At 42.5% G+C, this 14,640-nt stretch overlaps 1 protein-coding gene across 1 annotated transcript; it reads right to left on the bottom strand.

Moving 5' to 3' along the window:
• Window positions 1-182: 182 nt before the first annotated feature.
• LOC147847575 (sulfate transporter 1.2-like) lies at window positions 183-3,603 on the bottom strand (the record flags this gene model as incomplete). Its single annotated transcript, XM_087339031.1, has 11 exons — window positions 3,223-3,603; window positions 2,712-2,979; window positions 2,443-2,620; window positions 2,232-2,297; window positions 2,028-2,141; window positions 1,791-1,907; window positions 1,528-1,654; window positions 1,105-1,391; window positions 776-966; window positions 445-530; window positions 183-280 (listed from the first exon to the last, which is right to left on the bottom strand). Coding segments are annotated over exons 1-11 (1,890 nt in total), but the record flags the coding sequence as incomplete, so codon positions are not given.
• Between the last annotated feature and the right edge of the window lie 11,037 nt (window positions 3,604-14,640).

Below are 14,640 nucleotides of genomic sequence, written 5' to 3'. Positions count from 1 at the left end.
ACAGGCCAAATCTTCTGGTTTAGGGTTTCATCATCATCATCACCATCAAAAACAAATGTAATGGTTGTAAAGCCAGAAACACACACACACACACACACACACACACACACACACACACACACACACATACATGTATGCATATATCTGAATTGTATGCAAAAGAAGATCGTGTATATATTCACAGACAAACATATATTGAGTACCTGGATCTTCTTGTTGTTGAGATTGGTGAGGAGATCTTCCAATGAGTGGATGCCCGTGGTGTCGATGTTCGTCACGGCTGCCATTTGATTCATCAAAAATCAGTATATATGAGATTTCCACAAGCACATAAATATTAAGTATGTGTACATTGATTGCCACCAGCTAGGTAGTGTATTTTGTTCATGTTATAACACACAATTATTCAACGAAATGGGAGGTGTATTATAAGTTATAACTCACGTGACAGCTCCAAGACGACGAACTGTAACGGCACTCCGTTCGTCTCGCCTATCTTCTCTACCTCATCGTCTATCCATCTCAATATCCTGATCACATTGCACATTATATTAAGCCAGAAATCAATAACCATGAGCCTCTTCTCCTCCACCGAGTCATTGTAAAAAAAAAAAAAACACTGTTTGAGTACATTCTGTACGACATGGATTTCGTCGATCCAAAGTGACACCGTTCTCTTACGCATTCGTTAATGATATATTCATGAAATGTAGTGGTTATTAAACCTAGGAATAGGGGATTGGCTGCATGTCCATTATCAATTTGTTTTTAGTACCTTTCCCTGAGGTAATTGGAATTGGCAAAATAAATGGCTGTGTCGATCCGGATCACCAAGACACCAGGCTGTGTCACAGAATCTGGGTATTGCTGCACGTTTCGGTAAATGCTTGTCCCGGGAATTTTCCCCAATGCAGCTGTATGTGGCCTGGTCACTTGTAACAACACCCTGGCTACAGAGAGGATGACCTACAATATTCCGAACAGTGCCCGGGATGCATTTAAATGAGATGATTATCATGTCACTCTGCTACTTAGTAAATTATATGTAGTATTCAGAAGAAGGAATGATGGATGGATTCGAGTGATGTAAGTTTTCATACGTACCGCAATGAGGAGCCCCATTTCCACAGAAATGAAGACAACACCCAAGAAAGCGCCCGCCATGGCGATGAAGTCCCCGAAATCCACCTTCCAAATCCTGTACATGGCACTGAAGTCAATGAGGCCGATGACGGCATTGATGATGATGGATGCGAGGATGCAGTTCGGGAGGTCATGGAAAAGACCCGTTAACGCAACCAACACAATCATCACCATCAGCGACATCACGATGTTCGACACTGGTGTCCTCACTCCCGCGTTATAGTTCACAGCAGATCGAGAAAATGAGCCTGCAGAAGGATGCAATGCAATCAGTCACAATGATCACCATCATATAACTAACTCCAATGTCTATTTAGTACTAAAGCTTTTGATACCAAAAATGTATGGGTTCAATAAGAAACTGTCTAAGAAAAGAGTGAGTACCAGTAGCAACATAGCAGGAAGTGCACGCTCCAGCGATGTTCATCGCTCCGAATGCCACCATCTCTTTGTTGCCATCGATATGGTAATCTCGTATACCTGCAAAGGTCCTTCCGATCGCAACCCCCTCCTACACAAACATTATTAACTCCACACAAATTAGGTCGATCCGATCCTTTAATGCTCATGCTTTGTTTATAACTTGATGAGCAACAAATTCGAAATGTAGACCATCTGCCAGGAGATTACTATGGAACTGTACTTACCGTGAGTGCTACAAGAGATGCCTGAACAGCAATGATAAGAGCATGCTTGAGGATGTCACCATGAAATACAAATTGTCCAACTGACGATGGATTTATTTTCCCATCAATTTTTCCAACCTGCAGGATTGGGTACATGCCGACGAGCGTCATGCAACATCACAATTTTAAGTAGTTAATGGATCAAATGAAGGGACTAGTGAAGGAAGCAATACGATGAATACATGGGGTAGTACTTACAATGGCGACTCCCTTCTCGTCGACTTTACTGAATTTGACAATGAGGATGGAAAGGATGACGGAGGTGAGAGGGGCGATGGCCGACACCCAGAAGAGCTTTGGCCTCTTCTTGGCCTGCGTCACATCATCACAGAACAGGAACAATCAGTCAGATGGTTGTGCTTGATCAAGCTGTGCTTAAAATTGATTATAAAAAAAGCTTACAATATATTTGGTCAGTAGGAGCAAGGCCAAGAAGGCGAGGCCGATGATGATCGTCCGCCAGCTCCACTACAAGGGGCAACATTAACAAATTATAAATGGCAAAATTAGTTGGAAACGTGTAAGATTCAATCGTGAATGGAGTCATCCAATTCCTGCATTTCCTTTTTATTATATACAGGTTAGGTTCTATGGGGGATGGTCGGTGTTATACCTCCTTGGTATGCAAGAATACGGAACGCAGGACAGACACGATGTCGGTCTTCTTCGTGAAGGAAGCAGTAGAGATACCGAGGAGGCCTTTGAGCTGCTGGAGGGCAATGGTGATGGCTGCGCCTGCCATGAACCCCACGATGGCCGCGTGCGAGAGATAATCGATGATGAAGCCAAGCCTACCATGTCAGAAATTTAGAATTAGAAGTCACCCCCCATATAGAAGTGATGGATGTGCAATATGTAAATATTAGGGATTGATTTTACTACCTGGTGAGGCCTAGGCCAGCCTGGATAATCCCGGTGAAGAACGTGGCGGTGAAGATGAGGGCGAGGTATTGCTCCCTGTAGACGGTGCAGTCGGCGTTGATGAACTTGGTGCTGGTGGTGTCGCACTTGGCGGTGGCTTTGACTGGAATGGGGAACTCGTCCTTGGCCAGGGTGCCCAGCAGGATGGACACCACCGCCACGGGGCCGATGGCGATCTCTCTCGACACCCCGAGGGCCGCATAGATGAGAGGTGGCACGAAGCTGGTGACTGCATTAATTTACAAGCAGAGAGAGAGAGAGAGAGAGAGAGAGAAAGAGATTTGAGTGTTTTGAAGAAGAATGAGATCATTTACCTAATTTCTTGATAACTATAAACTGCATCATAATTATAGGTCGTAAGTAAGTAAAGTGTAGTGTTCTCAGGTTCTGGTTAGTACAGTGCTTGAGAAGCGGAAGAAGAAGAAGAAGAAGAAGAAGAAGAAGAAGAAAGCGTGTTATGTTAATTACATACAGAGGCCATAGATGGGGGGCAAGCCGGCGAGCTTGGAGTAGCCGATGTCCTGCGGGATGCAGAGGCTGCCGATGGTGAGGCCGGCGATGACGTCATCCTTGAACTTGAGGAGGGTGTAGCCCTGGGCCCAATGGAAGACCGGGAAGAGGTAGGCGATGGTGGTGAAGAGGCGCTGCCTGGGCGTCTGCTTCTGTAATGTCCGGATGGGGTTGTCCGGGAAGAATGTCTCCTTCAAGGTGCCCCTTATTTCGGTCACGAACGAGCCCTTCTCCGGTATGCTCACGAGCGAGCGTCGCCTGTCCGGCGATGCCGTATACTCCCCACCATCCACCACGTTGTTGTTATGCCGCTTCGACATGATGACTCAACAATCGTCCCAAGCTGCGAAGAACATTAGTTATTTTCCCGACATGTAGTATAGTAGTACACACACACACACACACACCCCTCATGAACAATTATTAAGATCGGCACAGTTTCTCGGATATGAATGATATAATGTGATACCGATGTTGATGAATGGCATGGAAATTTATAAAGCACTTGATCTTACCACCACGTCCGGCTGTTCCAACCAACGTGTCGTCGAAGGCACTCAGTCGAGCGAGACCCGATGATGCAGAGTACAACTTACATCTACGTAGAATTGGATGTTGCATGAACATATATATATATATATAGAGAGAGAGAGAGAGAGAGAGAGAGGAGACATGGCAAGTGTGAATGTGTCTTCTCCGTCATAATATAATATTATGAGTAAAGGTGGTGGGACTACTGACCGAAAAGGATAAAAAGTTGCGGCCGATATTGTGGAGAGACACTGTATCTTGACATATTCGAATTTTTGTGTAATTGTGTCAAGTAGTAATAATATAATTGTCTTGTTCCTCATAAAGATTCAAAGGATCATTTGTATTAAATTTCAATAGATCGATCAACGATTCCCTCGGAGGCACCTTTCTTTCAATGTTTCATACGAACACACACACATATTGAGGCTAAAGTCAACCTTATTATATATGTAATCACATTTGACATTCATCATAATGATCCATGAGGGGAGGGGGAGCCCCGAGTCCCCCCTTGACTTGCTACAAAAACAAACAAATTAAGTTTATTGTATTGACTATTGATTTGTATGGAGATATTTTTCATATGAACAAATGTGGTGCCCTCCTCCATATTACTATTTGGGTTATTAAAAATAGTTAAGAGTCTAGTATGCTTGCCCATGTGTGAAGTTCTTGAAAACTTACATTTAATCTTCATGCAGTCATTCTAAACTCCACTACTCATGCTAAAGAAAGATATTGTAAAATCGCCCCAAGACTCTTTGTCCATGTATATATACGCCATTCAATGAATATCAAGCCGAGATAAACAAAGCGTTCGCAATGGTGAAACATAATATGTCAACTCAATAATGTAATATAATGAAGCGTCTCCATACGCAATGAACAAAACATTAAGATATTATGTAAGTGAAGTGAAGACATGACAACCATATGTTTACTAATATACATCAATTTTAGAGATGGGAGAGAGAGAGAGAGAGAGAGAGAGAGAGAGAGAGAGAGAGAGAGAGAGAGAGTTAAAAGAGAAAAAAGTGAACTCGTGTTTAACTCAATACTATGATTATTGCTTGCCCAACTTTAATTGCTTGCAGAGCAAGACGAACCTTTGCAAGTTTAGTACTTTTGTTCTTAACTTGGAGGGGTATAATGTACTTATCACTTATCCAAAGATTCAAGTACCCTTCATCAACTCGACTTGTCAAATAACTAAAATGTTTCATTATTGAGAATAACATGTTTCCCTTTCTAATAGTCAACGAGGTATGCCAAGCGTCCTAACAAATTATGAAAACAAAGAGCCTCAATAATTCTCTTGGTCAGGCTTTTTGAATCTGTGAATAATTCATCATTTTCTTCTTGAATAGTGATAACCGCTTCTTACTCATGTAATCAACGTTTGGCGAGTGCACATATCCAAATTTATGATCTCTACATTGAGATCTTGCTCCATTTCTTCCTTTAGTTAATGAACTCTACTTACAAGCCCATGTCCAAGTGCTCTTGAATTGGATTTGGTTTTCTTTCTAAGTAGGGTTGCTCATTGGTTTTCTTGGTTTGGTTATACTTTTTATGTAAATGAGAGGTCACCATGTATGTAATACTTTCTACCCACAATGCAAGATCATGTGAGTTTATGTTCATCAATGGTTGTATAAATATGATCTCATCTTCATTAACTTCAGTTGCCTTGGTGGTATACTATACCAAGTTAACTTTAATGTAGCGCTAACCTAGTTGTGAAGTCAAGAAAGTAGAAGAACTTGTCATAGAGGGAAAGCAAGTGTAGAAAACCCTAAAGTAAAAAATGTGAACACGGTCTTGATGATATTTGAACACCCTTGAGAGGACAAAAACATGACCTATGGAACCCAAAAGAAATAATGTTACACGAGAGACTCTTTTACTATTGCAGAGGGGGTATTGCGCCTCATGTATTTTCTTAAGGTTATCCTTGTGGAGTCAAATGAGCTTTGTTTCCATTTGGGATCTCTTCTTGTGCAAGCATGTCTTTCTTTGGGGTCTATTGGCAATGAGAAATATGTCAGATTTATGTTTAGTGCATCCATATTTAGTAATGTACAAACTCTGATTTCCAAATGGAATTGACCTCGTTCGTCTAGAATGAGCACAAGATGCCCTGATGATCTCCGATATGGGATGTGGGTCTCTATCATGCATGAAAATTCCTCAACATATATGATGCATGTCTTTATTTGGAAATAGTGATGCATGGCAACTTAAACAATTCCCTAAAAAAGTCACACAGTTAAGTATTTGACAAAGCCAAAGTTGTCTCTATGTGTTCCACTTTATAGATAGTGTCTAGCTAGTCTATCTTGACCTTCCATCTTACTCATAATCTAAAATTTGGACCAGGGAACTTGTGACAAGAACATATATATTCCATTTCATAGTCCATTGCTTAAATATGTATGTATGCATAGGACAAGGTTGGGCATTTGGTTCCTTAGACCTTCAACTTCTTGATTGCTTGTAACCAAAAGAGTGTAAGATTGGTTGACAATACTCTTCTCTAGCTCTATTTATTACATTTGTTTATGTTTATGCATTTTGGCTAATTACGCCTCACCACAAGTTGAGCATATTTCATTTCTTGAAGGTCAATCTTGTACTCAAAAGGTTTGGTTCTTTAGGGCAATTTCCTTGTTTTAATCCATCTGGAAAACATCCACTTTGGGAAGACAACAAACCTAATAAAAAAATCCTTATTTGATATCGACGCACCCATTCCCTTGTTTGTTAGGCAAACATAGGCGCATGGTTTCCTTGCCATCAAGTGTTCACCTAATGTTTGAAAATTGAGATGAGTTATTGGGTAGCATCCTAAATGTCAATACCAAGGGAGAGAATAATGAAGAAAATTTGAAGGAACGCCCACCTTGAATATGTAAGAGCAAATAGCAAATGTAAACTATACTAATCTATAGAGATCTTTACAGAATATTTGAAAATTTAGGGTATTCTAGTAAATACCCAAGAAACTAGGGGAGATTTTTGTGCTTACAATCTATATTTCATAGATGTGTCTCTCTTCGAGGCATCTTCACAAAATTGAGGCAAATTTACTTTGGATACACACATCAATTGCCACGTGAGGGCCAAGTTGTCATTGAATTATAATAATGAGATTGATAATAATCTTGTAAAATACTCCTTTTTGTCATAATTGGAAGAGTGCAAACACACACGTCAAGTATAGAGTACTAAATAAAGTGATATAGTATAGATTCAATGAATCTGGTTACTTTGACAGAACATACAATTGTTTCCATTGTCCACGATGCACACATTATAGGTATACTTGCCATTAAACTATCACGATATATTTAATGAATCTACATATTTGTTTGGAATAAGTTTTAAGCAATATGCATGGTTGCGACTTATCATCTACAAAATGAGCATTGAACTTTATGATTATGGCATAAAGAAATCACAAGAGGCTCAACCGAAAAAGAAGAGCCAAAGACAAACACCAAGATACAAGTCAAACACACGAATTATATAATGTTTAAAAACCCATGAATTAATATTTGGTTTATAAATCCAAACAAACTTATCTACTTTTTTGTTCTTACAGTTTTGAAAAACTTCCCTCATCCTACGATTTTTATCTTTGTTCTGATTAATATGAATCGAGGATAATATTCATGTATTCTCTAAGCCATAATCTTAAATCACTAATACTTGAAGATATTTCTATGCTCATGTATTTGCATGTGTGCACACATATGAACACTTATTTTGTAAGGGTTGGTTCCATATTGATTTTTTATCACATATCTTGTCAAAAAGCATATAGACATTCTTATATAATATGTTATAAAAAAATATCAAGCATATACCCTTCCTTGTACAATAGGTTGTAAATAATTATCAAAACTTGATTTCGGGAACAAAGTGCCCAAAGTTATTTGAATATTATAGGTAGATTTGAAGAGGGTAAAGGCCATTTTGCATTGGAAATAGTTAAGACACACATAAGATGCATGACTCATGAAATATGTGAAATTTTTTAAATAAAAATGTTGGAAGCTTTGGACTTTATCCCCTTGCAGTATGCAAACACCCCATAATATATACCTCTTCAATTCCTTTCTTGAATTATAATAATACATACCTCTCCAAGGCTCAAACAATAAGAAATTCATTCTTCAGAATACATCAAGAGATGATTGGTAACTCGAATTTGTTGTTGCATCAATATTAAATATGTATAAAGTTGGTAGCTATCAATGCATAGATTGCACACATGTATTCAAATAGATATACATATGCACAAATTGAAATAGAGTTTGTTATAAGCATAGCCTTATGGGCACCTTGAGATGTTGATAAGCTCTCTTCTTTGAATCCTTTATTCAATACCCAAGGTATACCATAAGGTAATATTCAGCATATGGGACACTAATGATATTTTAGATTGGTCTTGTGTCCTTCACTCGGGGATGGTATGTGTGATTCAACACCCTTAATCTATTACTCATTTGCGTCTCATTATTATGTTTCGCCATAGAGGTAGAGCCACAACTTACAACATGGTCGACAACATTGGACATGGTTTTTGATGAAAATCCATGGATCACTAATTTAGTGATTCTCTTAATCATTCCACCCTTAGTGTCATGATATGGCATGGTATGGCTCCGAAGGGATTTGAACCCATAACCTGGTGTTACATGGGTTGAACCCTTGCCATTAAACCATGAATTGTAACACAAAAAATATTAGTTTCATTTATTATTTCTATAGGAAATTCATGTATATTCTAGATTACTCCGGAACATTCTAGAAACTTCAAGAGTAATCTTGACAACACTACAAATAGAGGCATAAGGCATTATTCCGAACCAATTCGATTGAACGCTAGTCTTAAGCCTCCTAGCTGTTCTTATATCTTTCTTCATATAATATAATATACTTTTTGTTGTCATCATTATCTCTCTCTCTCTCTCTCTCTCTCTCTCTCTCTCTCTCTCTCCTCTCATGTGGTTCTCACACACTCTTTCCCTTCTTATTACTAATCCTCATTCTTCTCCTCTATCTTTAGTACTAATTCTCCTTGCCTCTAGTACTATCCCTGACAGTTTGAACCGAATTGCCTTCAGCTTCGTATCCCTCCTTTCCTTCCTACTAATCTTCTTATCCTTCCTTCCTCCAATACAATGGCAATTGTTAGTGCTGAAGAATACCAATCAGTTTTCTTGGAGCTGCATTGCTTGAAAGAAAGGTTTGTCGCATTGGAACAAGAAAATCAACGACTGTTGGGGGATCTTCAACAATCTCTTTAGAAAAGCAGCAAGTGCAACAACAACATGGGGAGTTAACGTTATGCGTGCAATAACTTGAAGCAACCATTGTCGCATTGCAACAACAAGGATCAAGTACTCAAGGGATTCATAAAGAGTCCAAGATCGGCCTTCCTATGAAAATCGATGGAACACGATCACAATTCATAGGATTCCTTAATCAGGTACAATTAGTCATTCAAATGCATCCTTCCCGATATCCCACCGATGCATCATGAGTGGGTCTAGTAGGCACGTTACTGAGCGGCTCAACTTTGGCATGGTTCGCTCCGTTGTTGGAAAAAAGTTCTGCATTACTAAATAATTTTGAAGAGTTTATATGTGAGTTTAAAGCTTGTTTTGCAGATACTGATAGCATAAGGACGACAATCAACAAAATCCGACGATTACGTTAAGGTGATCATCCAGCCTCCACTTACGCTGTAGATTTCCGTCTACTCGCCTCCGATATCCCCTGGGTGTCATAGACTCCGATCCTCCGACTTATAACACACCCAATACTTAGTATTAGATAAATATTCTAGAAATGTTCTATGGTATATTCTAGAGATATTTCTCGGCTATATTCTACAGATATTTCTTAGGTATATTCTAGAGATATTCATCTTAGAACTTGTATAAATATGTGTGTTCACCTAGATTACAATCAAGGTGAACAACACTAGTTACAGAGTCTTTCAATTAATCAACTCATGCCCTTGATTATCTTCTACTCTCTTGTGTATATCTTCTACTCGTGACAGTTTGTTCACCTTCCCATCCTCGTAGGTCTCCTTCTCATTAGTCGTAGCCATGTCCGACCTAGCCTGTGACTTAAGCCCGATAATGACAACCTTACAACAACTCCAACTTAAAAATGAAGCCCTTCGGAATTCGTTTCAAGAACTTCAAGTTGATGCCTCCCTATCCTCACAACCCATAGAGCCTAATGTCCCACGACAACCTTGCCCGGAGCCCAATCTTCTACCAACATCTGATCTAGCTTCTTCTCATTTTCTTGAACCTAAGATTAGCCTCCCAGAAAAATTTGATGGAACGAGGTCACATTTCTGGGGGTTCATCAACCAAATTCTCCTAATCATTTGGTTACAACCTCAACGTTATGCAGATGGTCTTCAACAAGTTGGACTAGTGGGCACCCTCCTCTTTGGTTCGGCCTAAGCTTGGTTTGCACCTTTAGTGGAAACTTCGTCACCTCTATTGGAGGACTTTCCTGCCTTCCTCGCCGAGTTAGAGGCCACATTTGGAGAGAAGGACCATGACGTACAACACTCACCAAGCTTTAACTAATCACTTTCGACGGGGGCTTTAGAGCAATGTCAAGAATCTTCTCTTGAACTTTCCCGAACCCACCTCGTTATCCCAAGCGATTTCGCAAGCACTCCATTGTGACAATCGTCTTTTTGAATTCCACTAGGAAGAGCGCCGAACTTGGGGTTCGACTCGTTCCCTTCCACGACTGTCATGATATGGCAAGACTCGAACCCATGACCTTATATTACATAGGTCGAGCTCTTACCATTAGGCTATGTATTGTAATACAAAAGATATTATTTTCATTTAAGTTTTACTATAGAAAATTGATATATATTCCAAATTTCTCTGAAACATTCTAGAAACTTCAGGAGTACTCCTGAGAACACTATAAAAGGAGGCACAAGGCATTATTTCGAACCAAATCGGTTCAACGCCAGTCTTAAGCCTCTTAGCTACTATTGTATATTCCCTTAACATAATATATATATTTTGTTATCCTCATTCTCTCTCTCGCTCTCTCTCTCTCACGCACTCTCTCCTTCTCTCGAGAGTTCAACACCTCCCTTAGTACTAATCCTCATCTTTTAGTACTAATTCATTCTCTATTTTAGTACTTTTCTTGACAATACTTCTCTGTCTTAGTATTGCTCCTGACAGTTTGAACCGATTTTGCCTCTCCTTCCTTCTCTTCCTTTATCTTCTTACTTCTCCCTCCCTTCAAAGTAATCTCTTATTCCTCTTTTCTCTCATACTACGGCCACTGTTAGCGCTCAAGAATATCAATCCGTTTTCTCAGAGCTGCAATGCTTGAAAGAGAAGTTCCTTGTTTTGGAACAAGAAAATCACTGATCGTTGGGGGATCTTCAACAAATCTCCTTAGAAAAGCAGTAGACGCAACAACAACATGGGGAACTAGTGGTACACGTGCAACAACTCGAAGCAACCTTAGTAGCGATGCAACAACAAGGACCCAATACACAAGGGATTCATAAGAGAACCCAAGATCGGCCTTCCCATGAAATTCGATGGAACATTGTGGTGTTGTTCCGCTTTCGCGTAGGAAATAAGGCGGGACCACGGGGGCCCTAAATCGAGGAGCAAGAGAGAGAAGAAGGCAGAGCGGGAGAAGAACGCAAGCGTAGGGTCAGTTAGGCCCGTTTGTAGCTGACAATGGTTGCCGGCTAAATGAATCACCAATGCTTGTTTGAACAAGATACGCACTCACGTAAAATAGGGATTCACAGAAACACAGAGAGAGGGGAACAAGAGATTCGATTCCAATAATAGTAAAGATTACAGTGCTTGCAAGATTACCGCCAGATAACCGACAATAGACCCAAACCAAACAATCACGCACCCACGCACATACACAGTAGAGCCTTTGCCGGAAAGCACACGGGCTTTCCTCAAAGCAGAGGCAACCGACTCAGAAATCTTGCAGAAAACAACGATCGAGGAGGAGAGAGCTCGGTTCCCAGTCCGACAACACCTCTTCCTCCCCCCTCCCCCCCCCAAAAAAAAGAAACATTTTCAGTCTCCTCCGCTTCCTTTTATAGGCCGCCGGGCAAGGACCGTTACATCCTAGTCACATCACTTTTATTCTCTGTCCCTTCGGACAGAGATCCGCTTCGATTTACTAGCCTATTAATATATTCTTCCTAGGATATACACATCACGCCGGCCTATTCCTAGTTATGTGTAGTATGTTGGTTTGAGTGCACACGCGTAAGTGCCCTTTCACGCGCCGAATTCCATGATTCCACCTAAGGCCGGTTTCCTCCACGACATGCACCCCCACCAAACCGCACATCCTCCGGCATGCGCCAGAGAGGAACTAATGCTGGAGAAACCCGGCTCGTATTCACCCGTCGCTCTCTGAAACTTCACCCGCTTCGAACCGGTTGTCATCGTCGTCCTCGCTTCCCGGGTCCGTCTGGTCTTCATGCCGCTTCTTGAAAGCCTTGATCCTCTTCTTGGCTACCGGCACTGCTATCCGTGTCCCATTGTGCTCCGCAAGGTGGTAAGCACCATCGTCGTTTGCGCTCGTTACGGTGTAGGGCCCGAACCACCTCCTCGCAAACTTCCGCGTCGCCTTGTGCTGATTGTCGAGGTTGCTGTCGTAAACCAGCACCCAGTCGCCTTCCTCGATCTTCTTCGGCCGTAGTCGGTGCGTTCGGTCGAACCGGCCTTTGTTCCTTTCCCTTGCCGCATGCAGCTTCGCCTTTAACCGCTCCACGTCCTCCGGTCTTCGCTCGAGCTGTCAAATCCGCGCCGCCAATAGCTCTTCCTGGCTCATCTCGTCTCTCCAGTCCACCATGGCCCATGAGGAGATCGTCCGGTCAATCAGCATGACCGACTTCTATCCGTACATCAGCTCTGCCCGCATGAACCTGATTACCAAACTATGCGTAGTTCAGTTTGCCCATAACGCTAAGGCAGAAGCCGTGGCCAGTTCCCGACTTATCCTCCGCATGCCTGCACCAATGCTTTTACGATCAGTCCGTGCCCGCGCTCCACCTTCTCGTTAGTCTCCGAGTTGTACGCCGTAGTGAGGGAGAGCTTAACCCCTAATCGGTCCAACAACTCTTCGGCTTCTTGCGCATCCAGCTCTCCCTGGTCAACTACTATTTTTCCTAAGCATCCGTATCGGCATACCACCTCTTCGATCAGGAATCGGCACATAGCCGCAATCGTCTTGTTCTATAGGGCGTGACACTCCACCTGGTTCGTCAAGTCCTCCCACGCAAGCACCAGGTACCGCATCTGGCCTACCCCCATTGGCATCGTCAATAAGTCTACCATCCACTTGAAATGAATGGTTGGCGGGTAGGTTGGGTGCGGGGTGCAACTCGTCTCGATGTCGGATCGCGGAGTGCATCTGACAGCTTTCGCATGTTGTTACGAATCGGTGCACATCCTGGTACAACCCTGGACACCAATACTTCTCCTTTATCTTTTCAAATGTGGCCCATGTCCTGCAGTGTCCAGTCCAAGGACTCTCGTGATACGCCGTCAGCAACACCTCTCCTTCCCTTGGACTGGAACCAGAAGCTCCGTCCCGACTCTGGACTGGCTTGCGATGAGAAGTAGTTCCAACAAATCGTCGAAAGCCCTATATATTTGACAATCACCTGACCCGACATCAGTTATCCGGTTGGCATGATCAACCAATATATGCTGAAGCCGACCATGGAGCATCATTTGTGCGCGCATCGAATTTTGCGATATGTGAGCGGCACGAAGGACCGGGGACTGTTATACCGACATGGTATAACCGAAGAGCTAGTCGGCTACACCGATGCCGACTGGGCCGACGATGCATCAGATCGCCGAAGGTGGAGATGGGCATCCTCGAGCCGTCGAGTGCCCCGTATTCGAATCAATGGTTTATTGTGCTGAAGAAGAACAACACACTGCGCTTCATTCAGGACCTGCAACCGGTCAATAAAGTGTCAGGAACTACACGCTCCGATGAACACCGCTCGGCCACAACCGAGCTTAGAATCAAACACAGAAAACGGGGAAGAAAAAAAAACACGACACAAAGGAGAGAAGAGTACACAGGATGTTTAACGTGGAAAACCCTGAGAGGGAAAAACCACGAGAGTCCACAGACTCCAAACTATCACTATATCACAATGATTACAACAGTGAGCTCACGGAGGCAACGACCTCGCGCTCTCGATCTTAGCTACAGGCGGCGGTTACAACAGAGGCAACGACCTCTTCCTCTCTCTCTCTCTCTCTCTCTCTCTGTACACTGTTACGCGCTCTCTAGTCTTGCGCCAACAAGAATGACAACATCACATACAAAGTTTGCCCTAAGTCATATTTATACTAATATGACTTTTCGGCTATTTACAGATATAGCCCCGATGGACTCTCAAAAACATATTTACGAATATGTCCCTTCATCCGACGAGCACTCCTCACCGGGCCTGCATCATCCGGTGCTTGCCGGGCACACGTCATCCGGTTCTCACCGGGTCTTCCATTGCCGGGTACTCCACATTCGGTTCTCACCGGGTCTTCACCATCCAGCTCATGCCGGGTACTCCACATCCGGTTCTCACCGGGTCTTCACTATCCGGCACTTGCCGGGTACTCCACATCCGGTTCTCACCGGGTCTTCACCATCCGGCCCTTGCCGGGTACTCGTCATCCGGTTCTCATCGGGTCTTCCGTTGCCGGGTACTCCACATCCGGTTTCGGCCTCAGCCTATCGGCCTCGGCCGAGTCTGCTCATCAGTACTGTT

This window comes from Azolla caroliniana, unplaced genomic scaffold (assembly GCF_043228905.1).
Source record: "Azolla caroliniana isolate FFs.n. ecotype wild unplaced genomic scaffold, voAzoCaro1.0.p SCAF_851, whole genome shotgun sequence".
NCBI lineage: Eukaryota > Viridiplantae > Streptophyta > Polypodiopsida > Salviniales > Salviniaceae > Azolla > Azolla caroliniana.
This window is presented reverse-complemented; position numbering and strand designations above follow the sequence as displayed.